This window comes from Polyergus mexicanus, unplaced genomic scaffold (assembly GCF_030449975.1).
Source record: "Polyergus mexicanus isolate NDT 795.1 unplaced genomic scaffold, iyPolMexi1.0 SCAF_17, whole genome shotgun sequence".
Classification (NCBI taxonomy): domain Eukaryota; kingdom Metazoa; phylum Arthropoda; class Insecta; order Hymenoptera; family Formicidae; genus Polyergus; species Polyergus mexicanus.
Genome location: NW_027223337.1, coordinates 4,181,451 through 4,201,186, shown reverse-complemented (window position 1 = coordinate 4,201,186; position 19,736 = coordinate 4,181,451). Strand labels below are relative to the sequence as shown.

General features: G+C 34.1%; 2 protein-coding genes and 1 pseudogene across 2 annotated transcripts; 1 reads left to right on the top strand and 2 right to left on the bottom strand.

Annotated features, from left to right (window-relative positions):
- Window positions 1–2,122: 2,122 nt before the first annotated feature.
- On the bottom strand, window positions 2,123–2,641 carry LOC138940533 (ATP-dependent DNA helicase PIF1-like). Its single transcript, XM_070309518.1, has one exon. The coding sequence runs from the start codon at window positions 2,639–2,641 to the stop codon at window positions 2,123–2,125; it is 519 nt and encodes a 172-aa protein (XP_070165619.1).
- A 219-nt stretch (window positions 2,642–2,860) lies between these two features.
- On the bottom strand, window positions 2,861–5,610 carry LOC138940748 (uncharacterized; annotated as a pseudogene).
- A 3,154-nt stretch (window positions 5,611–8,764) lies between these two features.
- LOC138940532 (uncharacterized) lies at window positions 8,765–17,763 on the top strand. The gene is given in 11 exon segments (XM_070309517.1): window positions 8,765–8,852; window positions 8,894–9,082; window positions 9,200–9,441; window positions 9,730–9,937; window positions 10,094–10,246; window positions 10,653–11,126; window positions 11,214–11,239; window positions 11,337–11,366; window positions 11,450–11,539; window positions 11,542–12,037; window positions 17,429–17,763. Coding segments are annotated over 11 exon segments (2,331 nt in total).
- The last annotated feature ends 1,973 nt before the right edge of the window (window positions 17,764–19,736 follow it).

Below are 19,736 nucleotides of genomic sequence, written 5' to 3'. Positions count from 1 at the left end.
CTCGAGGTAAGCTATAAGAATATGTAATGAAAAATAGGGGGTTCCATTTAAAAAATTCGAAGTGATTTTTATATAACCTTGACGATGCCATTCGAGATCATACTAATATTATTATGTAGTACGCCACTTAGAACTCTACAACTTTTCGCCGAGTTATTCACTACTGAAGTAATGAAAAAATACTTTATAGCGTTTTGGAAAGCTCTCGAGGTAAGCTATAAGAATATGTAATGAAAAATAGGGGGTTCCATTTAAAAAATTCGAAGTGATTTTTATATAACCTTGACGATGCCATTCGAGATCATACTAATATTATTATGTAGTACGCCACTTAGAACTCTACAACTTTTGCATGAAACATTTTTCACGAAAATGCTTTGTTTCCTCAAAAAATTGTTGAGACGGGCGCTATGTTACATCCTGTATACAGGGTGGGGCATTTATATTGAGACACCTAAATATCTAAAAAATAAAGCAAGATAGAATGAAATGTTTCAGACAAAAGTTGTTTGGTTCTAAGGGGGTCATAAGATGGTGCCATTAGTTCGACCTTGGATGGAGGCGCTTTGGAGATTTCAATCTCAATCTTATTTCTTAAAATAGTAACATCTCAATTTTTTTACATAAATCGATTCCCTGCAATATTCTACATAAAAACTTTTAGAGGTATGATGGCTAAAAGTTTAATAGTTTACGAGATATTTTATATTGTATTTTATTACTTTACTTCAATGTACCCAGACAGCACAAAACATCCTCAGGATCATCCTGAATATGTCCAGGACGGTTCAGGACATTTGTAGGATGTTTTAAGATATTATTATAAATATATTTATAAAAGTTTAATATATGCATACATAATTATTCTTAGTTGTGTCGGCTAATTTATATAATTTAGAAATCTTAAGTATTATAATAAGTATTAATGTCCTATAAATGTCCACTGGATAACCCCTGGATGTCTGTAGGATATATCTGCCCTGTCTATTATATTGGATGTCTTTTGGATTTCCAGAGGACATATACATGTGCAATTAATTGTTAACGTTAATTTCGTTTAATATTAATAATTGAGTTTGATGCGCACATTTTCATATATCCAAAATTATTATTTATTTAATATTTCATGAGAAATGTTACCGTTCGCAACATTCCAAAAACTTTACAAACAATAGTATTCAACCGCTGGTTCGTTTGTTTACCGCTATGCGACACGCGAACTCATATTTGAGATTTGGTCATGAGAATTATATAAAGCTTGCAAAGAGCAACTGACAGGAAATTACAAATGTAATTATTTTCTATCAGTTCAATTTCTGATGCAATCCCAACATAGGAAATTCAGATATTGGATTGTTTAGAAAATATTACACAACTCAAACCCGGGAGCCAAACCTAAAATATTCATGTACAGCACGAAAGCCTCAAATATTAATGAACGGTGAACTATTTTTAATATTAGATTTTTAATATTGGCAGTAAATAACAAAACATAATTTTAATTTATATTGAAATTTTAAAATTTGCTCCTTGAAACATACAAAAAATATCCTTAACATATCCTATAAAAATCCTTAGGATGTTCCACAGGATCTCCCTGGATTCTCCAGAGATTAATATACGGCTATCATTTACTCTTCCTCAGGACATCCAGAGGAGATCTGAGGATTACAATGGGATATCCTGAGGATATCCTACATGTATGTCCTGGATGCCCTTTGGACGTCCTAAGGACATCCTTGTGCTGTCTGGGTAGTTTCATCGTTTGACATGTAACAATTAATAAATCTTCTTATAATATTCCTATGCTCAAGACGAAGCAACAATTTTCTGAGAATGGAAGAATGAAGTATACATTGAATAGTAACATTAGCATAGCAAGATATATTATCAACATTTGGAAGTCCTCTTATATGCCATAAAGTAGAATCATTAATATCCTTATCATTAACTTGACATTCCAAGATATTTTTTGATGATATTGCCCAAATTGTATCACGAATCTTGTGAACACGTTATTTCAAAATATTAATATGTATAAGATCTGGCCTGTATTGTGTTCGCAATCTATTATATTCTATTATAGCTAACTCATTTGCTTTTACAGAAAAGGGATCAAAATTTATAAGGTGCAATCCAGAGTAGTCACTCGTGAAAGAGCGACATATACTTGTCCACAACTGAATATAGAATTTCCAACTTCCACAACAGCATGTTTTAAACTCAGACCTTGACTTTTATGAATAGCCATACCATAACTTAGACATATAGAAAATTGTTTTCTTATAACAAATGCTCTATCCATTACTTGAAACTTGACATTTAAACGTTCTATAATATGCTCTATTCCTGATGACACTATTATCTTAATTTTTTCTACTTCATTGTCAATTGCGCTACGTATAATTGATGTATTTGTACCAATCGTACCATTTACAAGACCTAAACTAACATCGATATTTCTTCTAACCATTATACGTGCTCCTAATTTGACAGTTATGATTCTTGCTAATCCAGCTGTTCGAGAACTATCTTCATCTTTATTTAATATCTTCATAACTTTTTTCTTTAAATATGGTGCACATTCTGCCAGATCTTGAGCAACGAATTCTATCTTATCCGAAGAAATACAATTTAACATTGCAGTATTCAAAATATCGCATAATGCACAAGTTGGAAGTAAGCAAACAGTATCCATTGGTAAATTTTGTAAATAATTACATATTTCTTGTAATCGGTCGTTACAATTAGTTTCTCTAAAATTGATTTTCCTCGTTTCTAAAATAGTTACGTCCGAATCTGTAATTGTTCCAATTCGAATTCTCGTTAATATATCTCGATAAGAATTATCACCTTGTTGTCATACATTAATTTGTAATTCATCATAACTAAATAAAGACCATAAATTTATAGAACCCATTGCACCAATGTATTTCTCAATTTTTGATTTTGATAATTCAATAAAAGGCGGATTTTCATGCACAGGTGGCAATGGCAATAAATCTCCAAAAAGAAGTACCATATATGTTTTTTGCCGAACCATCCATTATCGCAATCTATGGTATTAAATATCTCTGTTAATCGAAGATGTATGTACATTAAAGTGATATTTGAAATCATTGAAGCTTCATCGATAATTATTAAAACAACATGTTTAAGTTCCTCTCGTATAATTTTAAGAACTACATCAGAAAGTTGTATATATTTGGCAGTACGACCATGTTCTACCGGTAATTGAAATAATCTATGAATAGTAAGTCCACCAATATTAAAAGCTGCTATATCAGTTGGTGCAGTTACCGCTGTGTCTTTTTCAATATATTTTTTAATCCAACATCTAATAGTTTTTATCAAAAAACTCTTTCCAGTACCACCTTCACCGCTTATATAAAGTCTAAGAACTTCACTATTATCATCAGATATACCAGCAGTAATTTGATCAAAGATTCGTTTTTGATCAATATTGCGTCACCATTTCATCGACATTAACTTCAAATTTATTGCCAACATCTTTAAAATCTCTCATAGCTCCTTCAACTTCGACAGGAACACATTCTAATGCACCATTTTCAAGACAATCATTTTCATCTTCATTTTTTGTAATTTCTGATATTTGTTCATGATACTGAAGAGCATCTTTCAATTTATATTTGTAACGATGCACCCCGGCGTTACCCTCCATCGTTACGCCGATCCGCCGGAAGTTTGCCGCCCGACGAACACCGGTCGGGCAAAATGCGGAGGCGCTGAGCGCCCATTCTTAAACGATAGACAAAACGCGTAAACATCGAACCGCCGTTAAGCGCGCGTAATCGTCAAGAGCCGGTGACGCACTCGGGTACCGATCGACCGATACCGAAAACATCCGAGTCGCGCGCGCCGGTTCTATGACGAAAACACTGTTAAGACAATAGGCAAATTACGCAGACGCGTGCGTCGGAAAAACCGTATAAATAGGGCGCGTTTTCGTCTATCTGGACCAGATTTTCCGATCCGCCAGAGTCAGAAAGACGCCTGGAGAATATCCTAGATCCATAAAAAGCTCCTACGAGAGAGAAAACGGGGTTGGGCGTACCCAGCCTCCGCTGAGAGTTTGCGGTATCTCAAACAAATTATCGTTAGAGGCAAAACGGATTCGGGCGTACTCGACCCCGCCGAGTGTTCTCAACACTTCGCAGATTCCCGACCGCCTGCGTGTACCGGCAGCATTCACGTGGAGGGGAGTTCTCCGCCACGGACGGGTGTTCTCGTCATCCGCCACGCTCCCGAGTCCAAGCAAAATCCCCATCGCGACTCCACTAAACCGACGCTAGTAAAACCCGCGCGCATTTCGAAAATTTACGGCCGACCGCCATCGATACGCCGAACTTGCCATCGATACGGAGCGCTAAGTCCCACACCGAGGGACGATCGGCATCCCTACCACGACAACGATCGACGCGCAGGAATCGATACCACCACCCCTACGCGACAAGGGACCGCCCACTGGGATTACCGAAATTACCGCCCGCACGATCCACGATCCGATAGCTAGCGGGCACCACGCGAATCCGCGCCGTGCGATATACATATAATCGATAATTCGAATTTCGAAACGGCCGGAGATTAACTGCGCTGCATTGTATGCAATAACGCCCGCACTTGTATTAACCACGCGCCATCCATATACATACCCGCACCCTCTGTATCATACTGACTTACACGCTCATATTCCACGTACACACACGCCCCAGGGTAGCGTATATTTTGGCGATTTCGCACACATCTTATGCATATACACACACATATATAGTTCGTACACTCACCCACCCATTGTACCTCGCAAACACGCTCTAGCGCAATAAATCTTCTTGTTACAATTACATAACTGTGCATTCGTATCTCGATACCCCTTTTTCGAGCTCAGGATCCCGACCGAGCTGTTCTCGTCCGTCTCGCGAAAGCGGAACGTTACATATTGTATTAAAGAAAATGCTTCTGCATAATTATCACATTCATTCTTTAATTCACTAATATCTCTCCATAATTGAAATAATAACAATAATGAAAAATAGTAACGCTCTGGTTGAGTATGAACATTATATTTGTAATGATTGATAAGATATCCACGTTTACGTTTCTTTAAATATAAAGATTCACCAAGCACGTAATATTTTATTGTCTTAGAAATTGGTTTAGTTTTCGTAATATCATACCATTTTTCATAATTTTTCATGTTTACAAATTAGTAGTATTCTAGTTCTTTAGGTCTGCTTGGATAATATGTATCAATTAGAGAAGGACAAAAAATATCCATAGATTCAGAATTTAGCACTTCAATCTTTTTGCGAGATTTAAGTTTTCTACTTCTAATCATATTTACATCTAACCATCAGTATCATATAATAGTATTCCTAATAAAGCGTCAGCAGCTTCGAGAGCTCCACATTTCCTATGATTCAACATACGCATTCCAATATTCCAAAGATAACTTCTCAACGATTTTGTTGAATTTATCTTTTCAAATGTATCTTCTGCGTTATTACTCTTTTCTGCTTTGGAAACATATTTCGTAATATACTAACAATAAGTTAATAACGTAGATTTTTCACCTACAAATTGAATATCCATGTTTCCTTCCAAGCAATAAGAATAGCTGAATTATAATCATTAATATTGACTTCCTCTTTAGATCGTGGAAAATCGTAGAGTCTGCTTTTTGTTTTCAATTTTCTTCTATCCGCTATTGAAACAGCAACGTCTTTAATTTTCAAAGTATCTGTTATGGATCGTAAAAAGCCAAATCTGCATACTTTAAAAAAACTTTAGTTTTTTTGGTGCGCAAGCAGTATTTATTATGTTTATGTCGTTGATGTGTATTTACACGTCGATATAATTCAGGTGATAACTGTTTATTTGAAATTCTACAAGTGACATATTTTAAAATAAAAGAGGTAATATCTTCATTAGAAGATGTACTAATTATCGGAGCATCTTTTATCCAAATTAACAAATGAAAATGTTGCATATCTCTACCTCAGTGCTCGGATTTAGTTGCACATTTCGGCCCGATTCCGTGGTTCACGCCTATTGCCCCCCCACTCACCGCTCGTACGTTAGCGACGAGTCGCCAGATATGCGTAACTAAGGACCGCGACGCTTTGTCTCAGGAACGTCCGTATATAAGAATGCCCAAATATAATAATAAGGCAATACTTCTCTATAATTAAAAGTTTTTCTTCAATATTTTATATCAATGAAATATAAAATATTGAAGAAAACTTTTAAAATTTTGATAATTTTCGCGGTGCATTTAAAAAAATATTGTCTTATTTATTATATTTGGTCATTCTTACATATGAACGCTCCTGAGACAAAGCGTCGCGCTCCTTAGTTACGCGTATCTGGCGTCTCGTCGCTAACGCACGAGCGGTGAGTGGGGGGCAATAGGCGTGAGCCACGGAATCGGGCCGAAATGTGCAACTAAATCCGAGCACTGCTCTACCTTGATATTCACAACGCCAAAAGTAATGAGTGACCTCTTCGATTAGATTATCAGGTGAACAAATAAAATCAAGCATAGCTTTAAATTTATTATCCACGAATCTTGAAGTTGATACAGGATCAAGAGCAATAAGTTCGTTTGCAGATTTTTGATTGGCAATTGGTTCATTTATTTCTCGAAGATATTCTATCAAATCGATCCATAACCACTCACATGGACTGATGGTAAGAAATCAAGTAGCAGATCCATAATTACATATCATATGCAAATTACTTCTAGGTATTCTCCAATATTGTTCTGTATTACGTAACTTTGAAAATATAGTACTTAAATTAGATTCAAGCTGCTGGTTATATAATTTACGAGGATTGGTAACATTCATTTTATGAAATATTCCACTATTTAATTGTCGCATATTGTTATCATGTAATAAATAGAAAAGATATTGTATATTTAACCGAAATTGTGAGTGTTGCGAGTGTTGATAAGTCTCATTTTAATATATTCAAAATCAGTTATTCGTATATTTCTATTGTATCTTCATGCTGTCCATTCGCACTATATGGATATAAATCAGGAAAACATTTTATATCCAAATCATTGTTACAATTATCCAATGGAATATTATGAACTTTTATCATTTGATAAAGTGTAGTTATAGATTCATTTATTCTTTTTTCATACATTGGATATATAGTAAATTGTTCATAATATTGATTTGTTTGCGACATTTGAGTCAATAATATCTTACATTCTTCCTTAGAAGTATTATTTTTTTCATTTTCTTCATTATCTTCCCCCAAAATTATGTCCTGAAATTCCAAATCATGTTCCTGAAACTCAACATCTTGTAATTTGGAATGCAACAAATTTTCAGGAGATGTCGGTAGTATAATATATGAATATATAGTGTAACGATGCATCCCTCCACCGTTACCCGGTCGCCACTCGATCCGCCAGAAGTCCGCCGCCCGACAAACGGTCGAGCATAATGCGGAGGCGCTGAGCGCTCATTTTTAAACAATAAAGAAACACGCCGATTTATAACCGCCGTTTAAACGCGCGATTACCAGGAACCGTCGCCGCACTCGGGTAACCGTACCCGACCGTTTCCGAAACTACCCGAGTCGCGCGCGCCAGTTCACCGTTAAACAATATGCCTTAAAACAATAAGGCATATTACGCACGCGCACACGCCGAAAAGCGGTATAAATAGGGCGCGTCCCGACATCTCGAGACCAGATCTTCCGCAACCGCCAGAGTCTGTAAGACGCCTGGAAATCCAGAACGATCCTTTATAACGCTCAACGAGAGACAAAACGGGGTTGGGAGTACCCAGTCTCCGCCGAGAGTTTGCGGCATCTCCGAGAGCGATCCATCCAGCCTTACACGAGAGAGGAAAACGGGGTTGGGCGTACTCAACCTCTGCCGAGAGTTCTTGGCACCTCAAGTAAATCCGACCACCTACGTGCAACGGCGATCGTCCAGTGGTAGGGAGTTCGCTGCCATTGACGGGTGTTCCCGTCAACCGTTGCACTCCTGCATTCCACGGAAAAGACCATCCCGGACAAAACTATAACGCGCTATACGCGCACCGACAGTAATTCCGCGACCGCCATTTACGCGATCGGACTCGCCATTAATACGGCGCGCTAAGTCCCGCTCAGGGGGAGGATCTATTGTATATCCTGCCGCGACACCGATTGACGTACGAGAATCAATACAGGCGCGTCAAACGACCGCTCACCGGCCCAACCGAAATTACCGCCCGATAACTAGCGGCATCTGCCGAAATCACGACCCGCGATCCGTAATCGATATTATATCGAACCGTCGAAATCGCGCTCCGCGCCGCGCATACATGCATTGATTCGGATGCACCGCACCCGACACGACCTCACCGCTATCCGATTCCGCATCTTACACACACACGCTTGCATTATTGTCACACACATACCGCCATTCGCATTACATATATACTTTCGATACTCTGCTAATTTATTATACGCATATATTATACATTCACGCACGCACTCACTCGCCTATCGTCTCACACGCACACAACTACACACGCCCACACACATACATCGTTTACACACATACACTCACACTGTACACACACACATTTATACGCAATAAATTATATTTTACCCAACAATCCTTTCGTTCGTCTCTCGATACCCCCTTTCACGAGCCCCGGATTCCGACCGAGTTATCCGTCACCGCCTCGCGAAAGCGGTTTATTACAAAAGTAATATATTTGCCCAATCGTATCAAATAATGGGTGAAGAATTAGAAAATCAACGGTATTTAGAAATGGAGTCTGGTGAATTATTACCAGAATTACAATTATTTACTTTAAAACCAGGTATGGTTTACCAGAATTACAATTATTTACTTTAAAACCAGGTATGGACCGACGTCGATATAATGCTCAAAGAACTAATGAAGTTGCTGCTGTTTTTTATACAAATGCTGATGGAGAAATTCCAGAATCATACGTTACAATATGTAATAAAAATACTAAAACTTTGCAAAAAGTTAGTATTATGGATCCTAATGTTGAACCATGGATATATCCATTGTTTTATTCATATGGTACTCAAGGATGGCATCGTCATTTAACAAAATTAAATAGTAATAGACGAATAACTAGAGGACAATATATTAAATATCGTATGGCCATTCGTAATGAATTTAATGTTTTTATATTAGGTCGTCGCCTATTTCAGCAATGGCTCGTAGATAGTTATGTAAAAATTGAAAAAGATAGGATTGATTATTGTAAAGATCATCAAAAAGAATTACGTATTGAAACATATCAAGGTTTGAGAGATTATATACAAACTATGGCAGATAACTTAAATGGACGTATTGGAAAAATGGTTATACTTCCCTCTATGTTTACTGGATCACCGCGTAATATGTTACAAAATTATCAAGATGCAATGGCAATTGTTAGTAAATTTGGTAAACCAGATCTTTTTATTACTATGACTTGCAATCGAAAATTGCGTGAAATTGAGGAAAACCTCTTACCTGGTCAACAAGCTTGTGATAGACCTGATATATGTGCCCGTGTTTTTAACATTAAAAAAGATTATTTAATTGATTTGATTGTTAAACAAAAGTTTTTTGGTGAAGTAGCAGCGTTTGTGTACGTTATTGAATTTCAAAAACGCGGGTTGCCACATGTTCATATACTGATTACATTAAAATATAATTTTAAAATAACAACTCCACAGATTGTTGACAAATATATTTCTGCCGAAATTCCTGATCCATCTGAGAATCGGATCTTATATAATATAGTTATGAGACATATGATTCATGGACCTTGTGGTGATTGGTGTTTGGTAAATGGACAATGTTCGAAACATTATCCAAAATCTTATTTAGAAGAGACTAGAATGGATGAAGATGCTTATCTCTATTATCGTCGACGAAATAATGGTAGAAATTTTGAACGTCCTGGTGGATATGTAGTTGATAATCGTTACGTTGTTCCATATTGTCCTATTTTGTCGATTATATTTAATTGTCATATTAATTTTGAGGTAGTTTCAAGTATTAAATCAGTTAAATATTTGTATAAATATATTTATAAAGGACATGATGTTGCTGCTATAACTATTGAACCAATAACAGAAAATGTAATTATTGATCATGATGAGATACACAATTATATCGAAGCTCGTTATGTTGGACCTGTAGAAGCCAGTTGGCGTATTCTTGGTAAAAAATTACAGGATAAAAGTCACAGTATAATACGTTTGCCAATCCATCTTCCTTACGAACATAATATTATAATTGAAAATGAATTTACTGAAAATGCAATAACTGCTGCTTTAAATCAAGTTACTAGATTAATAGTAAAGATAGTTAATAGATTACTTCTCATTGAACTCACGTGATGAAGAAGCAAGACAATATTTATACATCGAAATTCCACGCTATTATATATTTAAAAAAGAGAAAATTAATGATAGAAATATATCACGTTGGGTAAAACGCAAAAGTCATTATAATTGCGTAGGATGAATGTATTCTGTTAGTCCAGCACAAACAGAATTATTTCATTTACGATTATTATTACTCACAGTAAAGGGAGCTACAAGTTTTAATGACTTAAGAACTGTAAATGGACAATTTTATCAATCGTTTTCAGCGGCATGTTTGGCTTTAGGTTTGATAGAAGATGATGATGAATGGAAACAAGCTATGAATGAAGCTGTTGGATGGATGATGCCACGACAACTTCGTAGATTATTTGTACGTATATTATTATATTGTCAGCCATTACATCCAGAAGAGTTATGGGAAAGCTTTAAATTAGTAATGTCAGAAGATTACATCCGACATTTTGGTATCTTACAAGGACAAGAGAAAGGATATATGCAGATTAATAGTATGCTTTGTGCTGAAGGTAAAAGTTTTGCTGATTTTCCACAAATGAAACAATTGACAGAAAGTAACGAAAAAAATGATTATATGACTCTTGAACAAGATATGGAAATTGGTACCAAACAATATAAACAATTAAATGATAAGCAAAAAGAAATAGTTGATCTTGTATTAAGTAAATTAGATAATAATACTAATAATAATAATTGTTTTTATATCGATGGTCCGAGTGGATCAGGTAAAACTTTTATATACACTACTATTTATCATTTAGCTAAAATTAGGAATAAACGCGTATGTACGATGGCTTTTACCGGCATTGCAGCGACGTTACTGCCTACTGGAAAAACGGTTTATAAGATATTTGGATTGCCGGTTCCGTTATTTGCTGATTCATCATCTGCTATTAAAATCCAATCAAAGGAAGCTCAATATTTAAAAGAAATAGATATTTATATTTGGGATGAAGCGCCAATGGCACCACGATATGCTTTAGAGATTATGGATCGAACATTGCGTGACATTATGAATAATAATTTACCTTTTAGCGGAAAAATTGTTTTGTTGGGCGGTGATTTTAGACAACTTTTACCTATTAAAATACGTGGTACTCGAAGTGAAGTTGTGAATCTTTCTATCAAGTTTAGTTCTGTTTCGAAATATTGTATTTCATAAATTATTCTTTAAAACAAAATATGCGAGTTCTTCCAGAAGAAATTGAATTTGCAAAATTTCTATTGGATATGGGAGATAGGCTATTAAATGATTCCAATGATAATATACAAATTCCTGAATGTTGCATAGCACCTATTAATGTTGATATTGTAGAAGATATATATGGTGATTTAATACGAAAAAAGGAATTTAACAAAATAGCTAAATGTGCAATACTTTCTGCAAGAAATATCAATGTAGATGAAATCAATAAAAAAGTTGTAGAATTATTAGATGTAACTAATGAACGAATTTATACAAGTATAGATAGTACTGTAAATTGTGGTGATAATGGTGATATTGGTGAAGCTTTGTTACCAGAATATTTAAATAGCTTGTCTCCATCATCTCTTCCTCCTTATGAATTACAGTTAAGACCAAATTGTATTATTATGTTGATTAGAAATCTTAGTATTAATGAAGGTCTTTGCAATGGTACAAGATTAATAATTATAGAACTTACTGATCATTTATTGAAAAGTAAGATTTTAACAGGTGATAAAACAGGAGGTATTGTTTTTCTAAATCGTATAACATTATATTGCGAAAATATTTATCCTTTTACTTTTTCAAGAAGACAATTTCCTGTAAAGTTAGCTTTTGCTATGACAATTAATAAATCACAAGGACAGACATTTAATAGAGTAGGAATAGATCTTCGTAAAGATGTTTTTAATCATGGGCAACTTTATGTTGCTTTCTCGCGAGTTCGTTCTTGGCAAGCATTAAAAATTTATGTTGGTAATCAAAGAGATGATTCTCATGTTAAGAATTATGTGTATAAAGAAATATTTTTAAATTTTAGAATGTTAATTTATTATGTAATATTTTGTTAGATATTTTTATTTAATTCAATTTTATATTATAAAAAATATATTTATAATAAATAATAGAAAGATTAATAAAAAAATTAAGATTAATAAAATTTTTGTTTTCTAAATTGAATTAATGATATTGTAACGATGCACCCCCCATCGTTACCCGGCACGTAGCCAGCCGGAAGTCTGCCGCCCGGCGAACACCAGCCGGGCAGTGGCAGAGGCGCCTAGCGCCCTTTTTTAATCTCTCAAAACCGCGGTTGTGATAAACAACTATACGGCCGTTATACGGCCGCCGTTACGCCGAAGACCGAGCATCGCCGAGCGCTGCCGGAAGATACCGAGCGTCACCCGCCGAATTGCCGCGTCGTTTCGCCCAGGGGAAGCGACGCGTTTACCGTAATTTACCCGCCGAAAAACAACGCGTCGTTATCCCCACCCGGGGGCGAACGACGCAATTACCGATAGACGCTCGGGTATAAGAAGACAGCGTTTCGGCATCTCGGGACCAGAACGATTCCTGAATCCGCTCGAGCTGTACGCTCCGAGATACCAGAAACCGATCCTGAAAATCGTAGCAACGACGGAACGTGGGGTTGACGTGTTCGCAGCCTCCGCCGAGCATTCTCGGCTTTCGTGCAGTCTCCGAACTCCTGACACAAATCCGACCGACTCAACGAGAGCGGAGTGTTCGCCGCTCTCCTCGATTACGGTCTATCATTCGACCGCTCCAGCTAGCCGGACCGTGGGTTTGCGAGTTCGCTGCCCCGTCGAGTTTTCTCGACTCCGCCACGCTATCCTCAACTCCGCGAACGGAAGCAGGGACGGAGAGTTCTCCGCCCGGTCGAGGGTACTCGATCTCCGCTCGAATTCCCCGACCACTGGGAACACGCGATTAATCCCGCGACCACACTAATACTAATATTATAATACTATAATTATAATTATCGCGCCGAAATATCTACCGCCTAATAGTTCATTCTATTCCACGCGCCGTCAAAATAAACACGGCCTTGCCGTATACGCGCCGACCGACCACGCCCAATTTCTTGCGCGTCTCGCGCGCCGTCAAAATAAACACGGCCTTGCCGTACACGCGCCGACCGACCGCGCCCGATTTCTTGCGCGTTTAGCGTGCCGTCAAAATAAACACGGTTACGAATATTATAAGCGGTTCGATATATATCGAACATCGCGCACCGAATAACGAACGCCCGTTGCATCTAGCGCGCTGCATCATCCGCCGCGCGCTCACTATTGTAAATCGACCATTGCCGAAAGAGGCAAATAAAGACAATATCTAAATCTTTCGTGTGTCTCACCTTTTCACGAGCCCTGATCCCGACCGAGTTTATCCGCGCACTCGCGAAAAGTGACCCCGTTACAATATTATAATGGTACAGTATCATGTGTTAAGAGAGAGAGGCGTCATGGTACTGCGCTAAGGCTGTTCATGGAGTTCACAATCGCCAGTGCCTTATTAGCTCTCCGAACAGATCTCGCAGCGTTTGCGTCTACGGCGCGACAGTAAGTTCCCCGAACGCACCCATAGAAGTATTACGGTAAGATTATCAAAAACTAAATATTTTACGAGATATTTAATTTTTTATATTAAAATATGTCAGATTAAAATATAAAATAACTCAAAAAGTACTTAATAAAAAAAATACTTTATTATAGTGTTTTGGAAAGTTCTCGATGTCAGCTACAAGAATACTAAATAAAAAATGGGGATTTCCATTTAAGATTTTAAAGTTGACCTTCACCTGACCTTCAAATGATTTTCCAAGGTCAAACCATTGTCACCATCTTATGGCCCCCTTGAAGCCACACAACTTTTGTTTGAAACATTTTTCGATTTAACGCAATGTTTCTGAGATATTTGAGTGGGTCCTTTAAAATGGGACACCCTGTATATATATATTTGTATATGTAATTTTATATGAATATTTTTCTTTTGGATTTATATATATATATTTCATTTTTATAATAATTATGTAATAATTTTTTACAGTTGATACGCCATTTTTTTTATTCATTCAAAGTTTGGAAGACTTTATAAAATTAAGAGACCGTAGGCCAAGGGACAGTAGAACCTTTTCTAACCCAACGTCCAGGAAACTTCATATTTAAGATATTCCGTGCAATACTATGCATTTAGCCCATCTTATGTACCTTCAACTTTGAGTTTTAGCCCTTCAAGGTCATAACATCATAGGTCGTTGTATTCGTCTTCTCATAAGCTACTTTAAAATGGCAATTAAAATATATGATCTCATTCACAAAAAATATTAAAGACCTTGACATCTTGAAGAATATGACCTTGAAACGAATAACCTTAGTATCAACCTCTCTTCCAATCAAGTAATTCTGTCTTTGACTTTTTTTCTTAATAAAAGTTTTTTCCTAAAAAGTTGTATTTCTTTGCTATTAATAATTTATAAAAAAAAATATATATTTTTTAAAACTAAAAAATCCATATAATATTAATTTATTTATTTTATTATTGGCATTCTATAAGAATTAATAATGTCATTGTATGACTCTTACGTGAATTTGTATTATATGGTGTAAAACTATCATATTATCATAAAATTTTTTTCTTGTTTTTGTATGTTTTTAGTACGAAAATGTATAAAATATTCAGAAAAAAATATAATATTTAAAAATGTAAGTAATTCAATGTGATTTTCTAAATTATATGTTTTAATAGATTTTATATTAAATAGTCAGTCAGTCGGTAGTTATAAAATTATTTATATACATATTTTTGTTTTTGAAAATTCAAATATATACAGTGTGTCCATTAAATAATGAGACTGATTTCTTATAAGATAGCCCTTGAATTAAAATAGTAAATGTGTTTAGAGTTCTGACTGTTAAAGAGTATTGAACTTGCAAGTGCAACTGTTAAACTGGATAACGCAATGATGTTTGTGCGGCAATCGTCAAAGTAAGAATGTGTGACCAGAACGAGTCAGAAGTCATGAAGCAAAAATCTGTATTAAAATTTTACTATAAATTAGGGAAAACCGCCACAGAAGCGTGCCAAAACGTAAAAAATCTGACAGTAATTCAGATTTGACTATCATCAATTTACATATAAAATAATTAATGAATAATTAAATAGGTAAACAATAAATTATTTTTTTCTTATATTATTTTTTTTTAAGCTTTACTTTTCTGAGTAAAATTAATAACTAAAGTTGATTTATATAAAAAAATATATGATATTATCTAAAAAAACGAAGATAATTTTAAAATATATATTGTAAAAACGCATGCCGTAAGAAAACTGTTACATTCGATATAACTCCTCATATAAAATTTGAAGCTTTGATTAAAAACATTTTTTGATTATTGCATGTGTACAAGGAGATAATTTAAATTATATATAGTTAAATATCCCATCTTGTATATGTATTCTCGTTAATGAAAACAAAAATTATATGCTATATACAATAGATTACTATCGATATCGATATCCCGCAATCGATTTGCGTGACGTATTCGATTACAATGTTACAACGTTGCTATGTGATTAATAAATTGCTATGCAAATAAATATTAAAAACTGAATGACGAATTATTATTGATTTTTATTAGAAGAAGTTATTACATACAGAGAAAGTCGTTTGCAGAAGGTCTGAGATAAAAGTTGTGCAAGATTCTAAGGAAGAATTTTATATAAGGTATTAATATCCTTTTTTTTTTTAATAATTGTTTCTTAAAAATTGCTTACGCTTTACCTTATATTCTTTTTCTCTCTGTCTCAAAATACATTATATACATTTCTTATATAATCACGCGAGCAATATTTTATAAAATTTTATTTAATGATAAAATTACAAGACTAACGAAGTATAATTATATTATGTGATTTCGTTAAAAATTTTCTTATTATAATTATAATCTATTATTATCTAATTATTTAAAGATTTTTATTTCTTTAAATCTTTAAATAATTTTTATATTTTTAAATCTTTAAATCTTTAAAGCTTTTTATCTTAAAACATTAATCTGTAAAAAATCTTTAAGTAGCTTTTTTGTAAAATTAATATTTTTGATTTAACATAGTTTATTTAAGTCTATTTTTTAACATAGTTTACTTAATTTCTACATTTATAATGTTAAAGTATCTGTTAAACATAACTATAGATACATATACCATTTTTTTTCTGTTTATAGAATATATGCAGTCGCTCATATTAAAAATATTGTTTGTAATTGTTTTGAATATTTTTTAATTTTTTTATTACTTCTATAGTGAAATAGTAGGATATGTGGATGGCATAGAAGCCCCACGATACGTCGGCGACCAGCAGCAATATAGAGTTTTCAAGTTTTATATGAATAATAGTAATGGAAGACGTATACAAATTATTGTATGGAATGATGATATTAAAAATGTAGCACCTAATATAAAATTAAATTATGTAAGTAATTTTTATTTTTCAATTTCTTTTCTTTGTATATAAAACGTTATTTACAAAACATATATCAAAAGAGAATATATAAAAGTATATATATATATATATATATATATATATATATATATATATATAACACTTATATATATAATAAACAAAGCAAAAACATATTGTTGCTGAATATTATTGCTTCTACTTGAATAGCAAGGACATCGTAGACCAACTCACGGACAACAACACAAAAATAAATATTGGTAATAACACACTTGAAATTCGCCTGCTTATATCGAAAGCTAAAAGGATTATAATTTCTAACGTATGTCCTATTATTCCTCATACAACTATAGAAGAAGAATTAAAGAAAAAAATGGATATCATTTCGGTTTCTCAAATAACATCTATTAGAGCTTGTTTAAGTATTCCAGAATATGAACATATTGTATATTAAGTTTTCAGACAGATGTATGTACGTCCAGAAGACGTTCAAAAAATTCCTGAGAATATGTAAATTAATTATGACGATACTACTTATTGGATCTATCTAACTGCGGAGAAGCTAACATATTTCCTGTGTAAAGAAGAAGGGCACCTTGCAAAATACTGCAAAAATACGGAATCAAATTTGCAAAATTCTTATCATACTAATGCTAATAAGGAGCAAACAACAAACGATACTTCAGTTAGCAATCATTTACAGGAAACTAATAATTTATTAATCCCAAAAGAAAGTGACTCTCTATCGACTACTGGACATAAAAGACCTCTCTCAAGCGTGGTATCCACATCCTCTAACCAAAGTGATTCCAATAATTTAAACACACAAAATGATATGAACGGTAGAGTATGGAAAACAGGAAAAAAAACTAAAAGGCAACAGATCACAAGCAAAATGGACATAGAAAAACAGTTATAACCAGCTAAGGAATATTTGACAAATAATGAAGAAAAATACTCTCTCACTTTCAATAACTTTATAGAATTTCTGATAAATACATATGGAAATTCGAACATTAAAAAAATTGCTCAAAAATACGCAAATGATCTGATAGCGCTAAATAACATGTTAACAGACGCATACGGCCTTATTAGCGAACGAAGTCTTAAAAGTAAAATTACACGACTCAAAAAAAAAAAAACTAAAACCCTCTACAGACGATAATATAGAAGACATGTCTAGTGATGCTGTAAGTTCTGGAGAAGATAATGTCACACAATCTCACTAATCATCAAAATAAATGAAAATGAACGCACAACTGCAATCAAGACAACAAGGTACCGATCTACGAATACTGTTCTGGAATGCGAGAAGTATATTAAGACATAAAGAAGAACTTGAAGATATATTAAAAAACATAGACATCTTTGCGTGTGTAACCTGGTTAACACCGGAAAAAAACCTACAATTTACAGGCTTTAATACATATAGAAAGGTAGAACACCCCTCTCACCTGGAGGGGGTATAATAATAATAATACGAAAAAACTTAGCGTTTACAGAATTAAAAAATTTAAACATTCCTGCCGATACAGTGGAAATTTGTGGAGTAAATATCACTAATGTAAACTCTTCTTTAAAAATAGTAGTATGCTACAGAACTCCAGGTTTTATCCACTCTCAAACACAATGGGAACACATAATAAGTAATATTATAAAAGATAAGAACTGCATACTAATGGGGGATTTTAATGCCCACCATAAGCTATGGAACTGTTTGAACAATGATAGTAACGGTGAAAGACTATTACATACTATCGATAATCAAGACATTTTTCTTCATAATCTTAATTCATCTACATATATAGATTTCTATAGAAATAAAAAATCAAATCTTGATCTTATAATGTCAACAATGAGCAATGCAGATAAAATTCATGTAAGAATACATGATGAAACTTGGGGCTCTGATCATTATCCTATCTTTATAAATGTAAATACTGAAAAAACATACTATTATAAAAAAACATTTAAATTACACTCTATTCGTACTGATTGGAAAAAAGTTTTAGGGTGCCTAGAAAAATCTTATGAAGGAACCTTTGCGAAGGAATACGATTCGCTATTAGCGAGTGAAAAATATAAAATCTTTATTAACTTAATAACAAATACTATTAAACTCTATACCCCCCAAAAAAAATTGTTAATCGTTCCATGCATAAAAATCCGGTTCCTTGGTGGGATTCTGAATGCAACAAAATTAAAAGATTAAGAGGCGCTTATAAAAAATGGGAATACACAAAAAATTTAGAAGATCTGATAAATTATAAAAAAATAACTGCTGAAGCTAAAAAATTGTTTAAAAAAAAGAAAAAAGAAAACTTTAAGGAATTTGTAAAACACATAAATTTCCATTATAAAATTCGCCTGGAATAGAAGTAAAATCTTAAAAAACAAATACAATACACGTAACGGAAAATTTACAAACCGAAAATCAAAGCGTTATCGCTCTTAGTAAAATTAGTCCCCCATGGATTCCTAATGATCCAGATTACCTACCCAAAAGCAAACCTAATAAATTTTTCAACAAACTCTTTGATCTAATGGAATTCAACATTGCTTTAGATTCACGTAATGCTAAATCTGCTCCAGGCTTAGATGGAATTAATTACGAAGTTATTCAAAATTTACCCATAAAATATAAATTAATTTTGGTAGATATTTACAATCAAATGTACACAACAAACAACTATCCAACAGATTGGATGCATTCTTACATTCACTTCGTTAAAAAACTGGATGGAAAAAGTGTTCGTCCGATAACTCTTACTTCATATCTCTGTAAACTTTTTGAAACTATTATTAAAAATAGATTACAATACTGGACTGAACATAATAATTTACTACCGGTCAACCAAACAGCCTTTCAGGCTTCGTAAGGGTCAATCCTGT

Bases quoted from the DNA above. Each gene is read 5' to 3' on its own strand.
- LOC138940533 (XM_070309518.1), bottom strand. From the start codon at position 2,641: ATGTTAAATTGTATTTCTTCGGATAAGATAGAATTCGTTGCTCAAGAT.